This window comes from Ceratotherium simum, chromosome 20 (genome assembly GCF_057802395.1).
Source record: "Ceratotherium simum simum isolate JZ-2026a chromosome 20, ASM5780239v1, whole genome shotgun sequence".
Classification (NCBI taxonomy): domain Eukaryota; kingdom Metazoa; phylum Chordata; class Mammalia; order Perissodactyla; family Rhinocerotidae; genus Ceratotherium; species Ceratotherium simum.
The window spans coordinates 21036252-21054896 of NC_141919.1; the positions used below are offsets into that span (position 1 = coordinate 21036252).

The following is an 18645-nucleotide window of genomic DNA, read 5'->3' on the forward strand; positions in this document are numbered from 1 at the left end:
CCCAAACTGGAAACAACCCAAATGTCCATCAACAGGAGAATGGGTAAAACAAACTGTGGTATTTTTATACAATGAAATACTGCTCTGAAAGAAAAAAAAAAAAAGAGCAAATAACTGATACAATATAAAAACATGGGTGAATCTCAAAAACATCATGCTGAGCAAAATAAGCCGGATACAAAAAGGTACATACCATATGACTCCATTTATATGAAGTTCAAGAACACAAAACTATGGTGAAAGAAACTGGAACAGTGATTGCCTATGAGAGAGCAGAGACTGCTTGAAAAGAGACACCAAAGAACTTTCTAGAGTGATGAAAATGTTCTAGATCTCATTTGGGGCATATACGAGTTACAGATTTGTCAATATGAATGTATACATTGCTCAAAACTCAATGAACTGCACATTTAAGACCTGTGCCTTTCACTGTTTGTAAATTTTACCTCAATTAAAAAAAAAATGTATAGAGTCATCAAATGGTTGAATGTGTCATAAAAAATAAGACAAACAGGGGCCAGCCCGGTGGCACAAGGGTTAAGTGTGCGCACTCCGCTTCAGCGACCCAGGGTTCACAGGTTCGGATCCCGGGCGCACACCAAGGCATCGCTTGTCAAGTCATGCTGTGGCGGTGTCCCACGTAAAGTAAAGCAAAATGGGCATGGATGTTAGCTCAGGGCTGATCTTCCTCACAAAAAATAAATAAATAAATAAGACAAACAGAAGAACAATCCCTGTCCTGGAAGCCTACCCCAATTAGGTAAAAGCCCCATGCGGATACGCAGAATGCTCTTCCAGTAGCATTGTTTCTATTGGCCAAAACCCAAACCCAACAGACACAAAAAAGAACTAACCTCTTAAAAGGAAAAAAAGGAGTTAGATCTGTATCTACGATATCTTTAAGTGAGAAAAACAATATACAGAGAAGTAGATACAAAACACCCCATTTTGAAAACATAAATCATGAATAACCCTACCCCACATAGATTTATGTAAGATTATATGAGCATGAAAACATGAATGGAAACTCCCCAGCTTGTTACCATGGATTTGTTACCATGGATTTGGGGTGACTGATGTATGGGTGGAGACAGAAAGAGGAGAGGAGCGCATCTCCTCCCCCAAGAAGTCTTCATTAGTCAAATAGCCTCCCTACTGAAAGACAGCAATTATGATATGGTCCCGTTGACGGAAAATTATGTGTGTTTTTATGCATAACAGATGCCAAAAAAAATAGTCAAATTCTTAACTGTGCTATCCCAGTGAGTTTTCAAATGATTTTTATATTCTGTCCTACACTTTTATGGCTTGTCCAAATTTTTACAATTACATAATGACAAATAATTACAGGGTTGGTTTTGTGGTGGGAAAGGATTTTAACTAAAAATACCCTTAAAAGCTTAAAAAATACTGATGCCCAGGCCCCCACTCCAGGGCAACCGAGAATTTCTAGGTATGGGGCCCAAGTTTGAGTATTCTTTAAAAAGTTCCCCAAGGTGATTCTAATGGGTAGCCAGGTTAGAGAACCACAGAATTTCTCAGGAAAGTCAACTACATATACCCTTACCCCTTGCAATCTAGCTTCTGTTTTCTCCAGAGCCACCAGTGATCTAACCACTAAGCTAACTTCTGACCACTGCCCTTGGAATCCTCTCCTCTCTTGGTTTCTACTCACTCACTTTATTTACTCATCATTCAAGTTCCATCTCAAATACCTGTACTCCAGGTGCCCTGTCCCCATATTTCCACAGACGCAAGCCCTTCTTCTTTTGCATCCCCTGAGCACTGTCTCACTCTGATGGCCATCACAGTCTTGCTTTGCATGTGGGCATTTATTCATTCCCTCCGCAAACACTGAGCAAGCATTTGCCAGCTTATCCTACTCCTCTTGCTACGTGGTAAACTTCTAGGTCAGAAACAATGGTGACGCTTCTTTCGACTCACTGCAGCCTCTAGCACAGTGTCTTGCATATAACAGATGCTACAATTTTGCCAAATTGTCTTGCAATGTGTTATGACTTTTCACTTTCAGCCTGTCTCTTCTCTTTGCCCCTTCTAATTTGCTGTGGGATTAGTAATCGGAAAACCAAGCTTTGTTCAAAATTTTTCCCTAGCCCAGAAGAAGGGACAAAACAGGTGTACGAATGTCTTTGGCCCAAAAAAGAGAAGGATAAATGCCTAAGAGATGTACAGATAGGATATTCTGGAAGATTATCTTCTCTGGGGATCAGGGACTGTTTCCTGAGAAGATAATCTTTGAATGGGGCTTTAAAAGACTGGTATCATTGGATGAGCAGGGAAGTAAGGGAGAGGGAAATCTGGGAGGAGAGACGGCATTGTTAGAAATAAGAAAGTAGGGCAGGAGCCTGGTAAAGACACGCAGGCTTGAGCTCAATTACAGGGAGGGTGAGCAGCTGCGGGGAGAGGGCAGGATGAGGGTGAATCTCAGAGGGCCTTGAAAACCAGAAAAGGTTGTGAGCCTGTGATTCCATAACTTAACGTTATTAAGCAATGGAATGGCTTCATCAAAAAATCAAAAAACTTGTAAAGGATTGTTAAGAAAGAGCAACAGGTGTTTAGTGAGTCCCTGGGGAGTTTTCCTATTTGGGAAGGTCACCACAAGGGCTTTATCACAGTGTTTCGAAAAACGTGACAGCCTTCTTTGCTTGCATCCTGCTGGTTTTGAAAGGATGAGACTGCTCTGTAACAAAGTTCCAAATAGATGAGTTTTACTATAACTTCTAAAGAGTCCATTTCTTTTGCTTTGTGCAAAAGAAAAGGGAGATATTTGTTATTGAGAAGTCCTTTTAAACAGTCCAGCCATTGGGTATATACCCAAGAATTGAAAGCAAGGTCTCAGATATTTGTAAACCTATTTTTATGGAAGCATTATTCACAAGAGCCACAATACCCAAGCGTCCTTCGATGGATGAAGGGGTAAACAAAATGTGTCATATCCATACAAGAGAATATGATTCAGCCTTAAAAAAGAAGGAAATTCTGACACACTACCACACATGGACACGTTGAGGACATTATGCTAAGTGAAACAAGCTAGTCACAAAAAGACACACTCTACCATTCCACTTATATCAGGTAACTAGAGTAGTCAAATTCAGAGTCAGAAAGCAGAACAGGGGTTGCCAGGGGCTGGGGGAGGAGGGCATGGGGAGTTGTTGTTTAATATGTATAGAGTTTCAGTTTTGCAAGATGAAAAGAGTTCTGGAGATTGAGTGCACAACAATGTGAATGTACTCAACACTACTGAATGGCTAAGATGGTAAATTTTATGTTCCATGTACATTACCACAATTTTTTAAAAAATTCAGAGATGGTACAGATCCACAGCCTCTTATTCACAATTCTGAAATCCAAAAAGCTCTGAAAACCAAAAGTGTTGATTATACTCTGCTGTCCCAGACTCCACTGGGGTGTTACTGAATAAATAGTATATGCATCACATTTATTTTCTACAAATCAGAAAACCTCTGAATGCTGAAACACATCTGCCTCCAAAGGTTTCAGATAAAGGACGGCTGATCTGTACTCAGATAATATCCATTTTTCCTCTTTAGATGAGAGCAAACAGGTATTGATCGTGGACACCAGATCCATCCTTTCACTAACTAACGATGCATTATAATATTGTGGTTCTGGGGTTATGCTGGCTGGTCCCTGCTTTGGAAAAAATCATTGACAACCTGAATACAAGAATTAGGCAGCTTCCTTGCACCAACTTCAGGTTTCATTTTAGGACTGTTGCCTAGTGCTGGCACCCCAGGAAAGCCAGATAGGCCAGCGTCGGCCCAGACGCACAAGGACGTTTTAGGATGTTTGCTTACCAGATCACACCTGGGCACGCTGGACACAAACTGCGCCCCTTGGCAGCCTAGGATAAATCCAGCCAAATTTAAGAGGACACACACCACAGAGAGCAGCACGAAGAGGTTCACCTGAAATGGCAAGAAAACAGGCAGTTAGCAAAAGACGACAGCTGAATTCAGAGAGTTTCGTCTCAATAAAAACTCATCTTCTCATCCTAGAAGAAATTTGTTTTAAAAAGTCAGAACCATATTTTTAATGTACAACCTTTTTTTTCATATTTTAGAATTTTTTAAATTGTGCTGAGGAATGCCATTGGCTCTCAAGTCTTCTCAATAATTTCAAGTCCCTACATTTTTTCCTCTTTGCGAACAGGGTGTTCTGACTTCTTTAACTTTTATCTGTACATCACATTAGGACATGGCTATTTCCTCCTTGAGCCGTTGTTATTTTTTCTGAGTTCTGCAGGATCAAGGGTAAGTAGATAAATGGAGAATTCTAGAATACAAGCGGAACCCAGGAAAAACAAGGAGCTCAGAGCCATTATTAGCCAGAAATCACAGCATACAAGTGAAAATCAAGAGGAGGTTTTTTTCAGTTCTGAACAATTTAGGTACTAAAGAATAAGTGTATAAAGGTCTTCCATGCACTTTTCTTCAAGTTAAAAATTACAAATATTACCCTAAATAATTAAGAATTGACAGAAATCAACTAAGAAGCCAGTATTCAGTATTAGTGCAATTTAGAGACTATGAAGGCTTTTCAACTTGAGAACTATAATTGTGATCAACATCAAAACTTATTACAAATATAAAAGCAAATATAAAAGATTGGAGCTAATGACTGTCAGTATAGAACCAAGCATCATTTCAGGCAGCTGAGATGTCAGAACCAGCAGGTAAACGACTTCACACGTGAACCCTAACAGAGAACGCTCATTCTTTATTACTGGTATTCCAAGTCAAGCTTGGAAGCATCTCCCCAGAACCATGTTATTATTCAACATTTAATAATCACATGATGCCCCTTTTCCAAAGAGGAATTCTTTCTTCCTCTCCTGGCCTCTGCTTCTCTCCTTTTTCATTAATTTGTTAAAGGACTATGAAGCCTGTCATCAAGTCTTTGGGAAAATACTAGCAGTGGCTGCTGTTACTGTTTCCCAGGCTGGATTCCTCAGCGTCTCTAGGACTTGACTTGAGCAACATATAGCACCTGCCCCCTCTTACACGGTGTCATTCATGATCATGCCAAAGCTTTTTGGAAAATGAGAATGTATAAGTGGCAAAGGATAGAACACAGTCTTCTTACGTGGGCTGCTTCTATGCACTGGCTGTTGCTACTCAAAGAGACCTAATATATCTGGAATCTTCACACCCAGCAACACAATTATTGTTACTATAGGGAAGCCTTGAACTTCCCTGTGGAAATTTCCTTTCAATGCAATATCAGATGCCTTGAAAAGAAAGCATGATTATAATCCTTATGCCCACCAGCATACCACTGATTTTCATAACTAAAAATTAGCAGCATCAGATATAGAATGGGTGAGGGTCCATTACTCCCAGCACGCTCCCCAAATCTCTTCATTAAAATCTTAAATCCAGCTCACTAAAAGACATCATTAAGAAAATTAATAGGCAAGCCACAGACCGGGAGAAAATACTTTATGTATATATTGAATAAAGAACCTTTATCCAGGGTCAGCCCCCATGGCCTAGTGGTTAAGTTCGGCATGCTCCGCTTCAGCTCCCGGGTGTGGACCTACACCACTCGTCAGCGGCCATGCTGTGGCAGCAGCCCACATACAAAATAGAGGAAGATTGGCAACAAATGTTAGCTCAGGGTGAATCTTCCTCAGCAAAAAAAAAAAAAAAAAAAAAAAGAACCTTTATCCAGAATATACAAATAACTCCTCAATTTAATAACAAAAAGACAAACAACCCAAATAAAAAATTGGGCAAAGGATGCAAACAGGTATTTCACAAAAGAACATACAGAAATGGCCAATAGGCACATGAAAAGGTGTTCAACATCATCAGTCATCATGAATGCAAATTAAAACCACAATGAGATACCACTTGACACCAACTAGAATGGTTAAAAGTAAAGATTGACAACAGCAAAAGCTGGTGAGGATGAGGAGCTTGTGGACTCTCAGACATTGTCTGTCCAAGTACAAAATGGTACCACCACTTAAGAAAACTGCCAATTTCTTAAAAATTAAATATACATCTCCCATGCAGAAGAATTCCAAATAATTTACGGAAATACTCTGCCCTCACCTCCCTACTCTTAAGTGTGGGTTGCACAAGTACTTCCTTCCAAAGAATACAGTATGGAAAGGGGAGACGGAGTAACTTTCCAGTGGCGAGACCTACAAACACGACATCACCAGGTGACCAAGGTTAACATCAGCAATAAATCATATTGATGGCATGTATCTTTGATATGATGTGATAAAAATGGCACTTTACTCTGTGGTCTTCCTCCCCAAAACCCATAATAACCTTGGTCTGATCATGAGAAAAACATCAGACAATCCTAACTGAGGTGCGTGCTACAAAATACCTGACAAGTACTCCTCAAAACAGGCCAGGTCACCAAAAACAAGGAAAGTCTAAGAAACTGTCACAGCCAAGCAAAGCCTAAGGAGACATGACAACTAAATGGAATGTGGTATCCTAGAATGGGATCATGGATAGGAAAAGGATATTAGGTAAAAACTAAGAAAATCTGAAGAGTACAGACTTTAGCAGATAGCAGTATATCAATATTGGTTCATTAATTGTGACAAACGTTCCATACTAACGTCAGATGTCAATAATAGGGGAAACAGGGTATAGGGTATACAGGACCTCTCCATACTGCCTTTGTAATATTTCTGTAAATTTAAAACTACTCTAAAATAAAATTTTATTTAAAAAAATCTGAATATACACCTACCCTACGACCGTCAATTCCACTCCTAGGAATAGACCCAGAGATGTAAGTGCAATTGCCCACAAAGGACACAGACGAATGTTTACAGCAGCTTTATTCACATCGGACCAAAAATGAAAAGAACTCAAATGTCCAACAACAGGAGAATAAATAAACAAACGGTGGTATTTTCAAACAGTGGAATGCTTCCAGCAATAAAAAGGAACAAAATGCTGATGCACAACAACATGAAGTTCAAAGACGTTACGTTGAGTGACATAAGCCAGATACCGTATGTTTACACTTAAATGAAGGTCATGAATAGACCAAATAATCACGGTGACAGAAATCAGAAGAGTGGTTGCCTGTTTTATGGAGGGAGGTGTGAAGTGAGGGGACTGACTGGGAAGAGACATGAGGGAATTTTCTGGAGTGACAAAAATGTTCTATATCTTGTTTTGGATATTGGCTACATGGGTGTATCCAACTATCAAAACTTAGCTAACTGAACACTTACAGTTTGGGATTTATATAAATTATATCTACCATATATTTTTTAAAAAATAAGAAAGAAAATCCTGAATCCAGCTGCCAAGACAGGAGTATGAGATCATACAATAACTGGGGCTACTTCTAAAATGTCAGATCAACAAACAACAAGAGGAGAGAATTCCCCAGGGATTCACTGCCTGGTAGGCTTAGCTTCTCTTCTGCACCGGAGGGGCTGCCAATGAGAAGTCAAAGTCAAATCACCAGAAGGCAGCCCTGTAAACCCTAGAATGAGGACCTGGGCCAAGGCACATAGGCTGTATACAAAACCGCCATGTACTATTCTCCAAATTTATTTCCGTATATGGCCTTTTCATTACTGTTATTAAAACTTTGGCCAAATGGTCACCTGAATTGCTCTAGTGTAGACCACTGTGGCATGTATCAGACATGGGAGCTATTAGGATACCAAGTATACCTCTTTCAGAGGCTGGATCAGATTCAAGGGTACAAAATATTGGAGTTATAAGGGACCATCTTAGGATTTCCAGGGACCTTCAGAATGGACCCCTCTGGCTTTAACCTAGTTATAATGGTATGACTTCCAAGACCCAAGTTTTCATCCCAACCATCACCAGATGGCATCCTCCCAAATAGAATACAGCAAAACATTAGCTACTAATGAAGAGCATCATAGGCACAAAGCCCACTTAGCTATATCTAGAAAGGAGATGAATTTCTTATATTTCTTATATTGTGATGATTCTTGCCTTAAAAAAATCACTGCAGGTGATTTGAGTTTCTCTTTGTGCAAAGCCCCTGAATTTGGAATCAGGACACTTGGTTCAATTCAGGCTTTCCCACTCGTTTGCCGAGATATCGTAGGCAACCTCTACGAGACTCACCTTTCTCATCTGTTAGCAGGTCTTCCTACCTACCTCACAAAGTTATTGAGAAATCACACCAAATGAGGTAAATGAAAAGTCCCCTTGTAAACTGCAAAATGCCATGCAAACAGTATTATTATTTTAAATAACAGGTATTTCCTTTTGGGGGGAGCAGCTTGTTATTACAAAGTGAATGTCACAAAAAGAATTTCACTAGGTCTGGTACCAGCATTTTGCTCTTAGGCTTGTGACACACCTGAATTTATGGCAGCTGGAAGGGATACCCCAAATGTAAGAATAATCTGCAGGTATATTTTTTCCAAAACTTCTCCAAAGAGAATTCCTTCTGCAGCCCAGGTTAGGAACTCACTCCACGCTGACCACTGACACTTGCGTGTGGGATGTCTGCTGTCTGTCCCTCCAGATCCTCTCTCCACTCTTCACTACTCTGCTCTCTTCCCGGGGAGGCTGACCTGGGAAGACCATATCAATGGGGCTCCTCTGCTCTCTGGTCTCTAGTTAAGTTCAGCCAATGGGAAGCCCCGGCAGAAGATCTGAGGGAGGGAGGAAAGTGAAGGTGGGGTTCTTATTCTCCTGGTTCCTTCTCTGCAGCCTCAGGCTGGCTGTGTCCCTCAGCGGAAAGCCTCTGTCCTCTCAAGGGGTCCTCTGTACAGAGTCTAGATTCTGGCCACGGCTCCCTCTTCTCTCATCAGGCCTAGGGATAGTAACAGCTGTACTGTTCCCTACTCCTGCACACACCTTTTGAACAGGCCCTTTATTAACCTGTTATCAAATTATTATTTTATTGTGTCATCTGTGTCCTGTTGGGACCTTGACTGAAACAACTTCTCTATAAAATTTTTCTTTATATTTAACCTCAATTTTTTCTGCTCTTTAAGCCTGGTTCCTATTGTTCTCACTTCAAATTAATCATCAGTTGCTCAGTGAAGTGAACACCATGGGATACAGTCCCTGAATCCTACTGAAGCTAATTCATCATTGGGATTTCCTCTCAAGAAACAGAAAAGCCCAGAGTTGATGGAGAAATGTGCTTCTGAACTTGTATTTTAGACATGAGAGACAGTGGGATCCAAAAAGTTGAGGGCTTGCCCCCCTGCACCCTCTGGCTTTTAAGGGAAGGATGCAAAACCCATCCATTCAAGGGTAAGATGCAGAATCTAAGATCCAAAAAGCTGGTCCTCTCACAAGGACTGGCCACATGAGTTAAGCGTTTTGTGCTTTTGGTTTTATTGTTACTAATTTGAATCACGAGTATTTTATGCTACTTATATACCAGGTGGCTTGATGCAAAAGGTATTATGTTTTTCAATTCAGTATTTGGAATTCACCTCATCTCCGATCTCTTGCAATTGTGCCCCAGGTTCTCTCCAGGTCTCAAGTAAGCGTCCCAAGGAAAGAATGTTTGGGGAACCTGAGGATATCAAGAAGCAACATCTCTTTCAATTTGCCTATTCCTACCTGCTAAAAGTCCCTCAGAATCCCCATCACATAACATCATTAAATAATTATGCCTATCACAGCTTGGTATTGCTGAGTGTCTTTTTTGATACAAGATTTCACTCTCTAAATAGGTTGACCTTGCCCTATTGCATAAGGACTTCTATTTTGCTTCTCACTACCCTACTGTTCCAAGCTCAAGACACAACTGAAACTCCACTATGTATGTTTAAATGAATCAATAGTTCCAGTCATTGTGTGAAGGTAGAGTAGTTGAAAAATGAATAGGTTTTAAATGGTGAACTGAACACAAGCATTTAATTCTACTAATTCCTGAAAACCCATTAAAATGGCAGTAAAGGGAAAATTTTAAATGCAGAAATCCATAAAAACAGAGAGAATAGGAAAACAGTAACAAAATTTTAGAAGCAAGAGAGCTGATGGGCAAGTGTGAATTGACTCAGTGGTCCTGAGAAAACCTACAACAGCAATGAGGAAAGCCAGAACTCAACAGGATTACTCCTCAGAATCTCCAAATGTTCACAAAGGGATGGCAGCAGGTACCTCTGGAAATGAAAGGGAGGCTAAAAATAGGAGTGATCGAGAGTCTAAGAAGCAATTAGAAAACGGTACGGCCAATATGGAAAACTATTGGCAGTTTCTAATAAAGTTAAACATCCTATGACTCAACAATTCACTTTTAGATCTATACTCAAGACAAATTAATGCACATGCCCACAAAAAGACACATACAAGAATGTTCATAGCAAACGGTTCATAACAGTCAAAACCTGGAAACAACCCACATGCCCAAGAATAGGAGAATGGATGAACAAATTATAGTATACTCATAAATGGAATAAAACTCCATGTTATAATCTGAATGTTTATGTCCCCCCAAAATTCCTATGTTGAAATCCTAACCCCCAAAGTGATGGTATTAGGAGGTAGGGCCTTTGGGAGATGATTAGGTCATGAGGGTAGAGCCCTCCCATGAATGGGACTAGTGAATTTGTGTGTGTGTGTATTTTTTTCTATTTAAAACATCAAAAGCTCATTAGGAGAAACTTCTCAAAAACTTTTAACTTAAAAAATACTAATACTGCTTCAGAATCCTTTTCTTTCACACTCATTCATCTTTTAATTTCCCAAGAAAATATCACTGGTTCTCATTTAATTGCTATGCCTTTTTTTTTTTCCCACATGAGCCTTTTGATACTGCTCAAAATAAATGAAAAACAAAATACCCTTTTCTCCAGTGGGGCACAAAATCTGAACCAAGGACCCAAAAACGTAGGTGGTTTTAATAATAAAATTACTATTAAATAATTAATATTTAAATAATACTGAATGAATGAATGAATCCATCAATCAATCAATGAACAAATGAAACAAAATCGATTCTTTATGATAAACACTACATGGAGGTATCATGCATTCTTACTAATACTTTGGAATATATACGGACAGGGCCTGACAGGCAAACACCAGATTTACCGTCACTACTTGCAGGAAAATGGCTACCACCATTGCTCTAGGTCAGGATTCATTACTACTTCCTGGGGAAAGAAGATGGGAAGGGTTGGGATTCCTGTGCCACTGTTGAAGGAAGGAGGAGTGGGGGTGGTTGGTGAACGGGTGGAAGAACAAAGCACGCAGCCCTTACAATTCAGGTTACATTATCCCATTGAAACAAGAACGTCTGTGTGATCTGGCTGGGAATCCAACCAACATTCTAACATTTATGTTCGCCGAGACACGAAGTCCAAGCTCCAAACTACTGATCAGTCACTGGTTAATAAGACGATTGTCATAGGACCCATGATAGTTAATGTAACCATTTATTTGACTCTTAACCTTTAAAATTTTAATTCAGTTTGGGGAAGCACTTTAATACAAAGATGTAGAATCATGAGCAAAGTTATCCAAACACAACAGAATGGCGCTGGAAAAAAAAAACTCAAGACAAGACACGAAACTAAAACTCTTCTGAACTAGTTTAGCAAAATGAATGTTTTGATTGACTACCCAGCACCATGGCAACCAACAAAACATAATAAATCACAACCACTCACAAAGCCCAGCCTCTTGCTGCTTTAAACGTGTTTCGTGTTTCGGGAGCTCACACAGGCAGTGACTTGGTCGGCCTGTGTGCCTTTAATCCTTAGATCCCAAGAGAACCTACTCTCGGGCTTCACTCCCTTGACACCCTTTAAACTTCTTCCAGAAGTTTGGCAGATACATTACCAACGTCCAGACTGGTTCTCCTTGCCAATAAGTGAAACACAGGCCCGTTGCTGTGAACAGAACCAGCTGTCTCTCTTTGCTCTCAAAGATGTTTAAGTGTCAGGTTTACTCATATTATTATGGCTGTCCCAGATTTTCTTATTATAAAGTGTTTAAAATATACTAACAACATTTATTTCCAATTCCTTTTTCAACACGAGTGAAAGGCTTCTTCCTCTCCCCACCAGAGGAAGACACAAACTTTCATCAGTTTAGGACACGGCTTTGAGGTAAGCTAAAAGCACTTATAACTGAGAGTTGCTGATTCCTGGTGAAAATGTACAAATCTCAGGGGTACTTTCAAGCCTCCTTGCTTGTGGAAAGGAAATTTTGCCTTACCTGGGGTCCTTCCCCCCGATCTCTTTCAGATCCCCGGTCTTCTAGGGCTTCCTTTTAGCACATCCCCCCTCATTTCTCAGCAAAGTGACTTTTCTCATGACCCAAGCAGACAGGCGTAGCAGAGAAGGAGACGCCTTCAGTGTGTCTGGCTCCATTATTCTCCAGTACAACTTAGACAGCTCTGCCACCCCTAATTTACCATGTTCTCACCAGGAATGTGGCTAAGGACCAGAGGGAAAACATCCTAATGAGGGTCTCAAGAGAAATAATCAGAGGATGACGTGACACATCAGATGTGCTATTCAAACAAGGTGAAAGGGTCAGGAACTCGCTCTGCTATGCCCCTTGGGAATAAGGTGGCAGAAGTTAAATGTGAATTTGAAGATAAGAAAGGCACTGGAAAGTTTTAAACAAAATTGCAGATACATGATTCTTGAGACTCCAGTTTCCTTAATCCATTACTCTTTTCTCCTTTCCTCTGTGTTTCTCTAATTTTCGTTATTTCTCTGCTTCTAGCCCCTTTTCCACTGCTGTTAGCTTCTCAAGGTTCAGTAAATTAAGTCAGATCTCATGACTTCCCAGCAAGAAGATCACAGCTCTTGAGAAGCTATCCAGAGTCAACAGTCTCCAAAGATGGCTGCCATCAAGTCCTTCCCTCACTGTGCTCACAGGCTGTTTCTCACATCAAGAGGTGGAGTCCAATACATACAATGGAATATTATCCAGCCCTAAAAAGGAAGTATTGACACACGCTACAGCATGAATGAACCTTGAAAACATTATACTAAGTGAAATAAGCCGGAAACAAAAGAACACATATTGTATGATTCCACTTATATGATGTACTTAGTCAAATTCATAGAGACACAAAGTAGAATGGTGGGTACCAGCAGGGGGAGTGGGAATGGGGAGGTATTTTTGAATGAGGGGACAGAGTTTCTGTTTGGGATGAAGAAAAAGTCTGGAAATGGAGAGTAGTGATCATTGCACAGCATTGTGAATGTACTTAATGCCATTAAACTGGACACTTTTTTTTTTTTTTTTTTTTGTGAGGAGATCAGCCCTGTGCTAACATCCGCCAATCCTCCTCTTTTTTTTTTGCTGAGGAAGACGGCCCTGGGCTAACATCGGTGCCCATCTTCCTCCACTTTACATGGGACGCCGCGACAGCATGGCTTGCCAAGCAGTGCGTCGGTGCGCACCCGGGATCCAAACCAGCGAACCCCGGGCCGCCGCAGCGGAGCGCGCGCACTTAACCGCTTGCGCCACCGGGCCGGCCCCAAACTGGACACTTTTAAATGGTTAAAATTCAAAATATGTATATTTTACCACAATTTTTAAGAATGGCAAAATTAAAAAAAAAAAAAGAATAAGTAGAGTCCAATTCCTAATTCCCCTCCCCTTGAGTCTAAGCTGGCCTTAGGAACTTGTTCAACCACTAGAATGTGGCAGGAATAACATTCTGGGACATCCAAGACTAGATCATAACAAGCTTGGGCTCTTGGAACACTCGTCTGAGATGCTCCCTCTCAGAACCCATGCCCCCTGCTGGGTGGTTGTTACATGGTGAGGTCACCTGTTCATGCTCTAATCAACAGCCCTAGCTGAGCTCCCAGCCATGTCTTTTATAAACATATACTAAAATATTTAAGGATGAAATGTTGTGAAGGCTGGGATTTATCAAAACAATCCAATGGCAAGAGAGAAGAGAAATGGTTAGGGGTGAAGATGAGACAAGTATGATTATGTATTGATGATTATCGTAACTGGGCAATGGGTACAAGGAGATTGTTGTATTTCTCTCAGATAAGGAGTATATTTGAAAATTTCCACATCAAAAGAAGGAAGAAGAGGAGGAGGAAGAGAGGAAATGAGAAGGAGAAGAAGAAGGAAGAAGAAAGGAGATGGGGAAAGGAGAAGATAAAAGAGAAGGAGGAGTAGAAATAAGCCAATTGGACTCATCTCTTCACCAAGTCAATTCTTGAAAAAAGAAAAAAAAAAGTGGCAGGAAGAGTATTCTAGAATACAAAAGACTAAAGAGATAGAGTTATCAAATGAAATGACTGAACTTTGATTGGATCCTGGATTTAAAAAAAAAGAACTAGGTTACACAGGAGCATTCACTTTTTGATAACACATCAAGCTATACACTTATACATACAGAAATGTGCACAAATCATACTTCAGGTAAAAAGCTTTTTGACTAAGAAAAAGTTATACAACATTTGGGAATAATTGGAGAAATTTAAATATGGGCTGAATATTAGATGACATTAGGAAATTACTGATAATTTTCTTAGTAAGCATAATGTTATTATAGTGAGGTAGTGAATGTTATTATAGTGAATGTCTTATTTTTTGAAGATGCCTCCTAAAGCACATAGAGGTGAAGTATCACCAAGTCGGAAACTCTCAAGGAGTTCAATACAAAATATCTTACTTATGTACAGATATAGCAAATGTGGCAAAACATTAACAGCTACTGAATCCAAGTGGAGGGTATATGAGAATTCATTGTGTTATTTGCTTAACTTTTCTGTAAGTTTGAGAATCTTCATTATAAAACATTGAAAAAATATTGAAGAGACTTTTGCAAGTGCAAAAGTAACACGGAGCAGAAGCATTTGTCTACTAGCTAATACTAGTGAACTTCTTTCTAAAAGAGCTGGATAATCTGCCCGGGGGAACAGGGTTCCCGGTGGACCATTCACTTCAGAAGCAAGTCTTCTTTTTGGCATAGCAGAGTCACCTGCCTGCTTCACTCAAGCACACCCTAAAATAAAGCCTATCCATCACTAAAACCCACTCAGCTGCGCAGAGCGCCCAGGCAGCGACCCCTCAAGACAAGGCTGCTGTGGAAACAGACCCACACGAGCAAGAGAGTGATTAAGAGCATGAACTCTAGATATGGATCATGTGAGATTGCATTCAACTCTGCCAGTTCTAGCTATGAGACCCTGGGCAATTTACTTAACCTCTCCATGCCTTGGTTTCCTCAGAACGAGGATACTAACAACACCTCATAGGATTAGTGGGTTAATACACGCATCCCAGTTGTGTGTGTATTATTATTATTACTAATATTACCTACCTAGTTCTTCAGTCATACTAGCATGAATAATCAAGGATCAATAGACATTCAAAAGCCTAACAGCACAAAAAAGAAGGATCAAGATGTCCACCAGAACCACCGACCCCCAGAGAGAAACAGAGATTACCCAGGGAATAGAAAAAAAAAATGTAGGTAATATGTATCTTCAGAGAGAGAGGAGAAATTACAGCATACATAAAACAAGAACAGCTGCTATGAAAAGGGATAAATCAGAGATCAAAAAAGAGTTTCTCAACATTAAATATATAATTCTCAAAACAAATACTTCAACAGAATGGCAGGAGATATCTACAACATAAATAAAAAAAACAAAGAAACAGAAAATGTGAGACTCTGAAACGTTAAGAAACAAGGAAGTTTAATTCAAGAGGAACAACATCTGATTATTAGATGTTCTAGAAAGAAAGAGCAGAGCAAATGGAGAAAAGGAAATAATCAAACGAATAATAAAGAAAATTGCTCAGTATTTAAAGAGAGACACATCTCTCCAAATTAAAAGAGCCAAATACTCAAAGAGTAAAAATACTCAAAAAGGTACAGTTTACGGCCCTGCTGGATATCAACTAGTTTTGTATTTATCCCAGCAATCTTCTCTTAACATTGCCTATAAATACTTAGTTTGTCAAATGCTCTTGGAACCAGTTTTCCCTCATTAATGACACGTTTGTTTTATATTTGCCTGAAAGTCATGATTTTATCTTTTTGAAAATTAAACTTCATAAATACCAAAGTAAAGAAAAGATCCTAAAAGCTTCCAGAGAGGACAAAAGAGGTTGCCTACCAAGGAACAAGAATCAGGTCAGCATCAAGCTTCTTATCAGTGACAAAGTAATGCCTTCAAAAGTAATGCCTTCAACACTTGGAAGGAAAACTATTTTGAGCCCAGAATTCTATATCCAGCCAAACCATCATTCAAGTGGGAGGGCAAAACAAAGATACATGAAGACATTCAAACCCTAAGATGGTTTCCTTCTCTCACATTCTTTCTAAAAATTATTAGAGAATGTTCTCTGGCAAAATGAAAAAGGAATTCAAGAAAGAAGAATGCATGAGATCTACGAAACAATGGCGCTAATCCAAGAATACAAAGAAAAGAAATATTCAGATGACATCTGTGCAGCAGGCCTAGAAAATAATTAAGTCCAAACTAGAACAGGAAGTTAGTAGTCTTAGAGAGAAATGTCCAAAGGGGAAAGTGGACCACTGGCAGAACGAGTATGATTAAGAAGCTAGATGAATAAACCCCACACTTAGTGTCAACTAATTTTCAACGAGGGTTCCAAGACAATTCAATGAGGAAAGAACAGTCTTTTCAACAAATGATGCCGGGACAACTGGAATTCCATGTGCAAAAGAATGAACTTGGACCACTGCCTCACACCCTATGTGAAAATTAACTCAAAATGAATCACAGACCTAAGCAAAGCTAAAACAATAAAACTCTTAGAAGAAAATATAGGAGTAAATCTTCATGACCTTGGGTTAGACCAGCCTTCTTAGATATGACAGTACAGCAACAAAAGAAAAAAATAGATAAACAGGACTTCATCAAAATTAAAAACTTTTGTGCTTCAAAGGACACCATCAAAAAAGTAAAAAGACAACCCACAGAATGGGGGAAATTATTTGCAAATCATATATCTGATAAGGTACTTGTAATAAAAAGACAATCCAATTTAAAAATTGACAAAGGATCTGACTAGACATTTCTCCAAAGAAGATACACAAATAGCCAATAAGCACATGCAAGCTGCTCAACATGAAATTAAAACCACAAGGAGATACCACTTCACACCAGTAAAGATGGCTATAATCAAAAAGACAGACAATAATAAGTGTTGACAAAGAGTAAAGAAATTGGAATCTGCATAGACTGCTGATGGGGATGTAAAATGACACAGCCACTTTGAAAAACAGTTCCTCAAAATGTTAAACAGAGTTACCATACGACTCAGCAATTCCATTCCTAAGCATATAGCCAATGAAAACATGTTCACAAAAACTCGAACACTAATGTTCATAGCAGTTCATAAAAGCCAAAAAGTAGAAATGTCCATCAACTGATGAACAGAGAAATAAAATGCAGTATATCCATCAATGGAATAGTATTCAACAACAACAAAAAAAATTACTGATACATGCTACAACATGGATGACCCTTAAAAAGAGTGTGCTAAAAAAATATACTAAGCGAAAGAAGCTGGTTACAAAGGATCACATATTATATGATTCTATTTATTTGAAATATCCAGAATAGGCAAACCTATAGAAACAGAAACTGCATTAATGGTTTCCCAGGGCTGGGAGTATTGGGAGGAAATGAGGAGTGACTTCTAATGGGTACACGGTTTCTTTTTTTGGTAATAAAAATGTTCTATAATTGATGGTTGGTGATGTTTGCGCATATCTGCGAACATTCTAACGACCATCGAACTGTACACTTTAAATGGGTCAATGTTATGGTATATCAATCATATCTCAATAAACCTGTTTTGAAGCAGCAGCAGCTAGATTATCTCTGAGATTAGGTACTTTTTTGTTAACAAGAAAAAAAAAAAGAGTCATTTGGAAACTCCAGGAAAAACATGAATCTGTATATCAGAGTCATGGTCCAAAGCTGAAGCAAACTAAAACGTGGCATGATACTAAGCAAATGGTAGAGAATAAGAAAGAATAAGAGATTTGACTTGGCTGCTTAGAACCGTCCTCCCTTCAGTGACACGGGGTTACATTTCCTTCTCTCTAGATCCAATCATTCTTCCCAGTGCTACAGTAAATAAGGTAGCTGATCCCTTGAACAAGCAGGACTCATAGGGGTCAACAGAAAACCCTTGTCTTCTTTTCCCAATGTTGTTCAAGCCCAATTTGTAGGACTAAGTTCTTCCTGACCCCTTAGATGAAATTTGGGGCCAGGCCCATGACTTCTCTGGTCAATATCAGATACAAAAAGTCCTCCAGTCACTTGAAGGCACAAAAAGTCTCATTTCAGTAACTAAAATGGCCAGACCTGTGTCCCAATCAAAACTTGGAACTTCGTTTAAATTTCAGCTTCTGTCCCTTTCATCAGGCTGATTACTGTAGGGAGCAAGCAGCAAGCAAGCTTGCAGTGGGAAAGGCAAGGGAGTGATGCAGTCTTCTCTGTTTCCTTACCTTTTGTATCCACTTCTCCTGAAGCCTGCCAGCCACAGCTCTGTCATGTTGGAGAGGAGGGAGCAGAGGGAGGCTGAGGCATGACGGTAAACAAGATAAGGGGCAGCCAAGAGTTCACCTGAGTGTTCATGTCTGGCCTCGGCAGGTGTTTAGAGGACTCTCCCTCGTGGCGCTTCCGTTGGC

The 18645-nt window shown here is 39.7% G+C and overlaps 1 protein-coding gene across 1 annotated transcript in view; it reads right to left on the bottom strand.

The window, feature by feature from the left end:
- The window catches only part of ENTREP1 (endosomal transmembrane epsin interactor 1), a 60407-nt gene that overhangs the window by 20940 nt on the left and 20822 nt on the right, over positions 1-18645 (bottom strand). The window contains exon 3 of the mRNA XM_014795448.2: positions 3843-3953. Coding sequence (XP_014650934.1) covers positions 3843-3953 — 111 coding nt within the window. The remainder of the gene's footprint in view (positions 1-3842; positions 3954-18645) is intronic.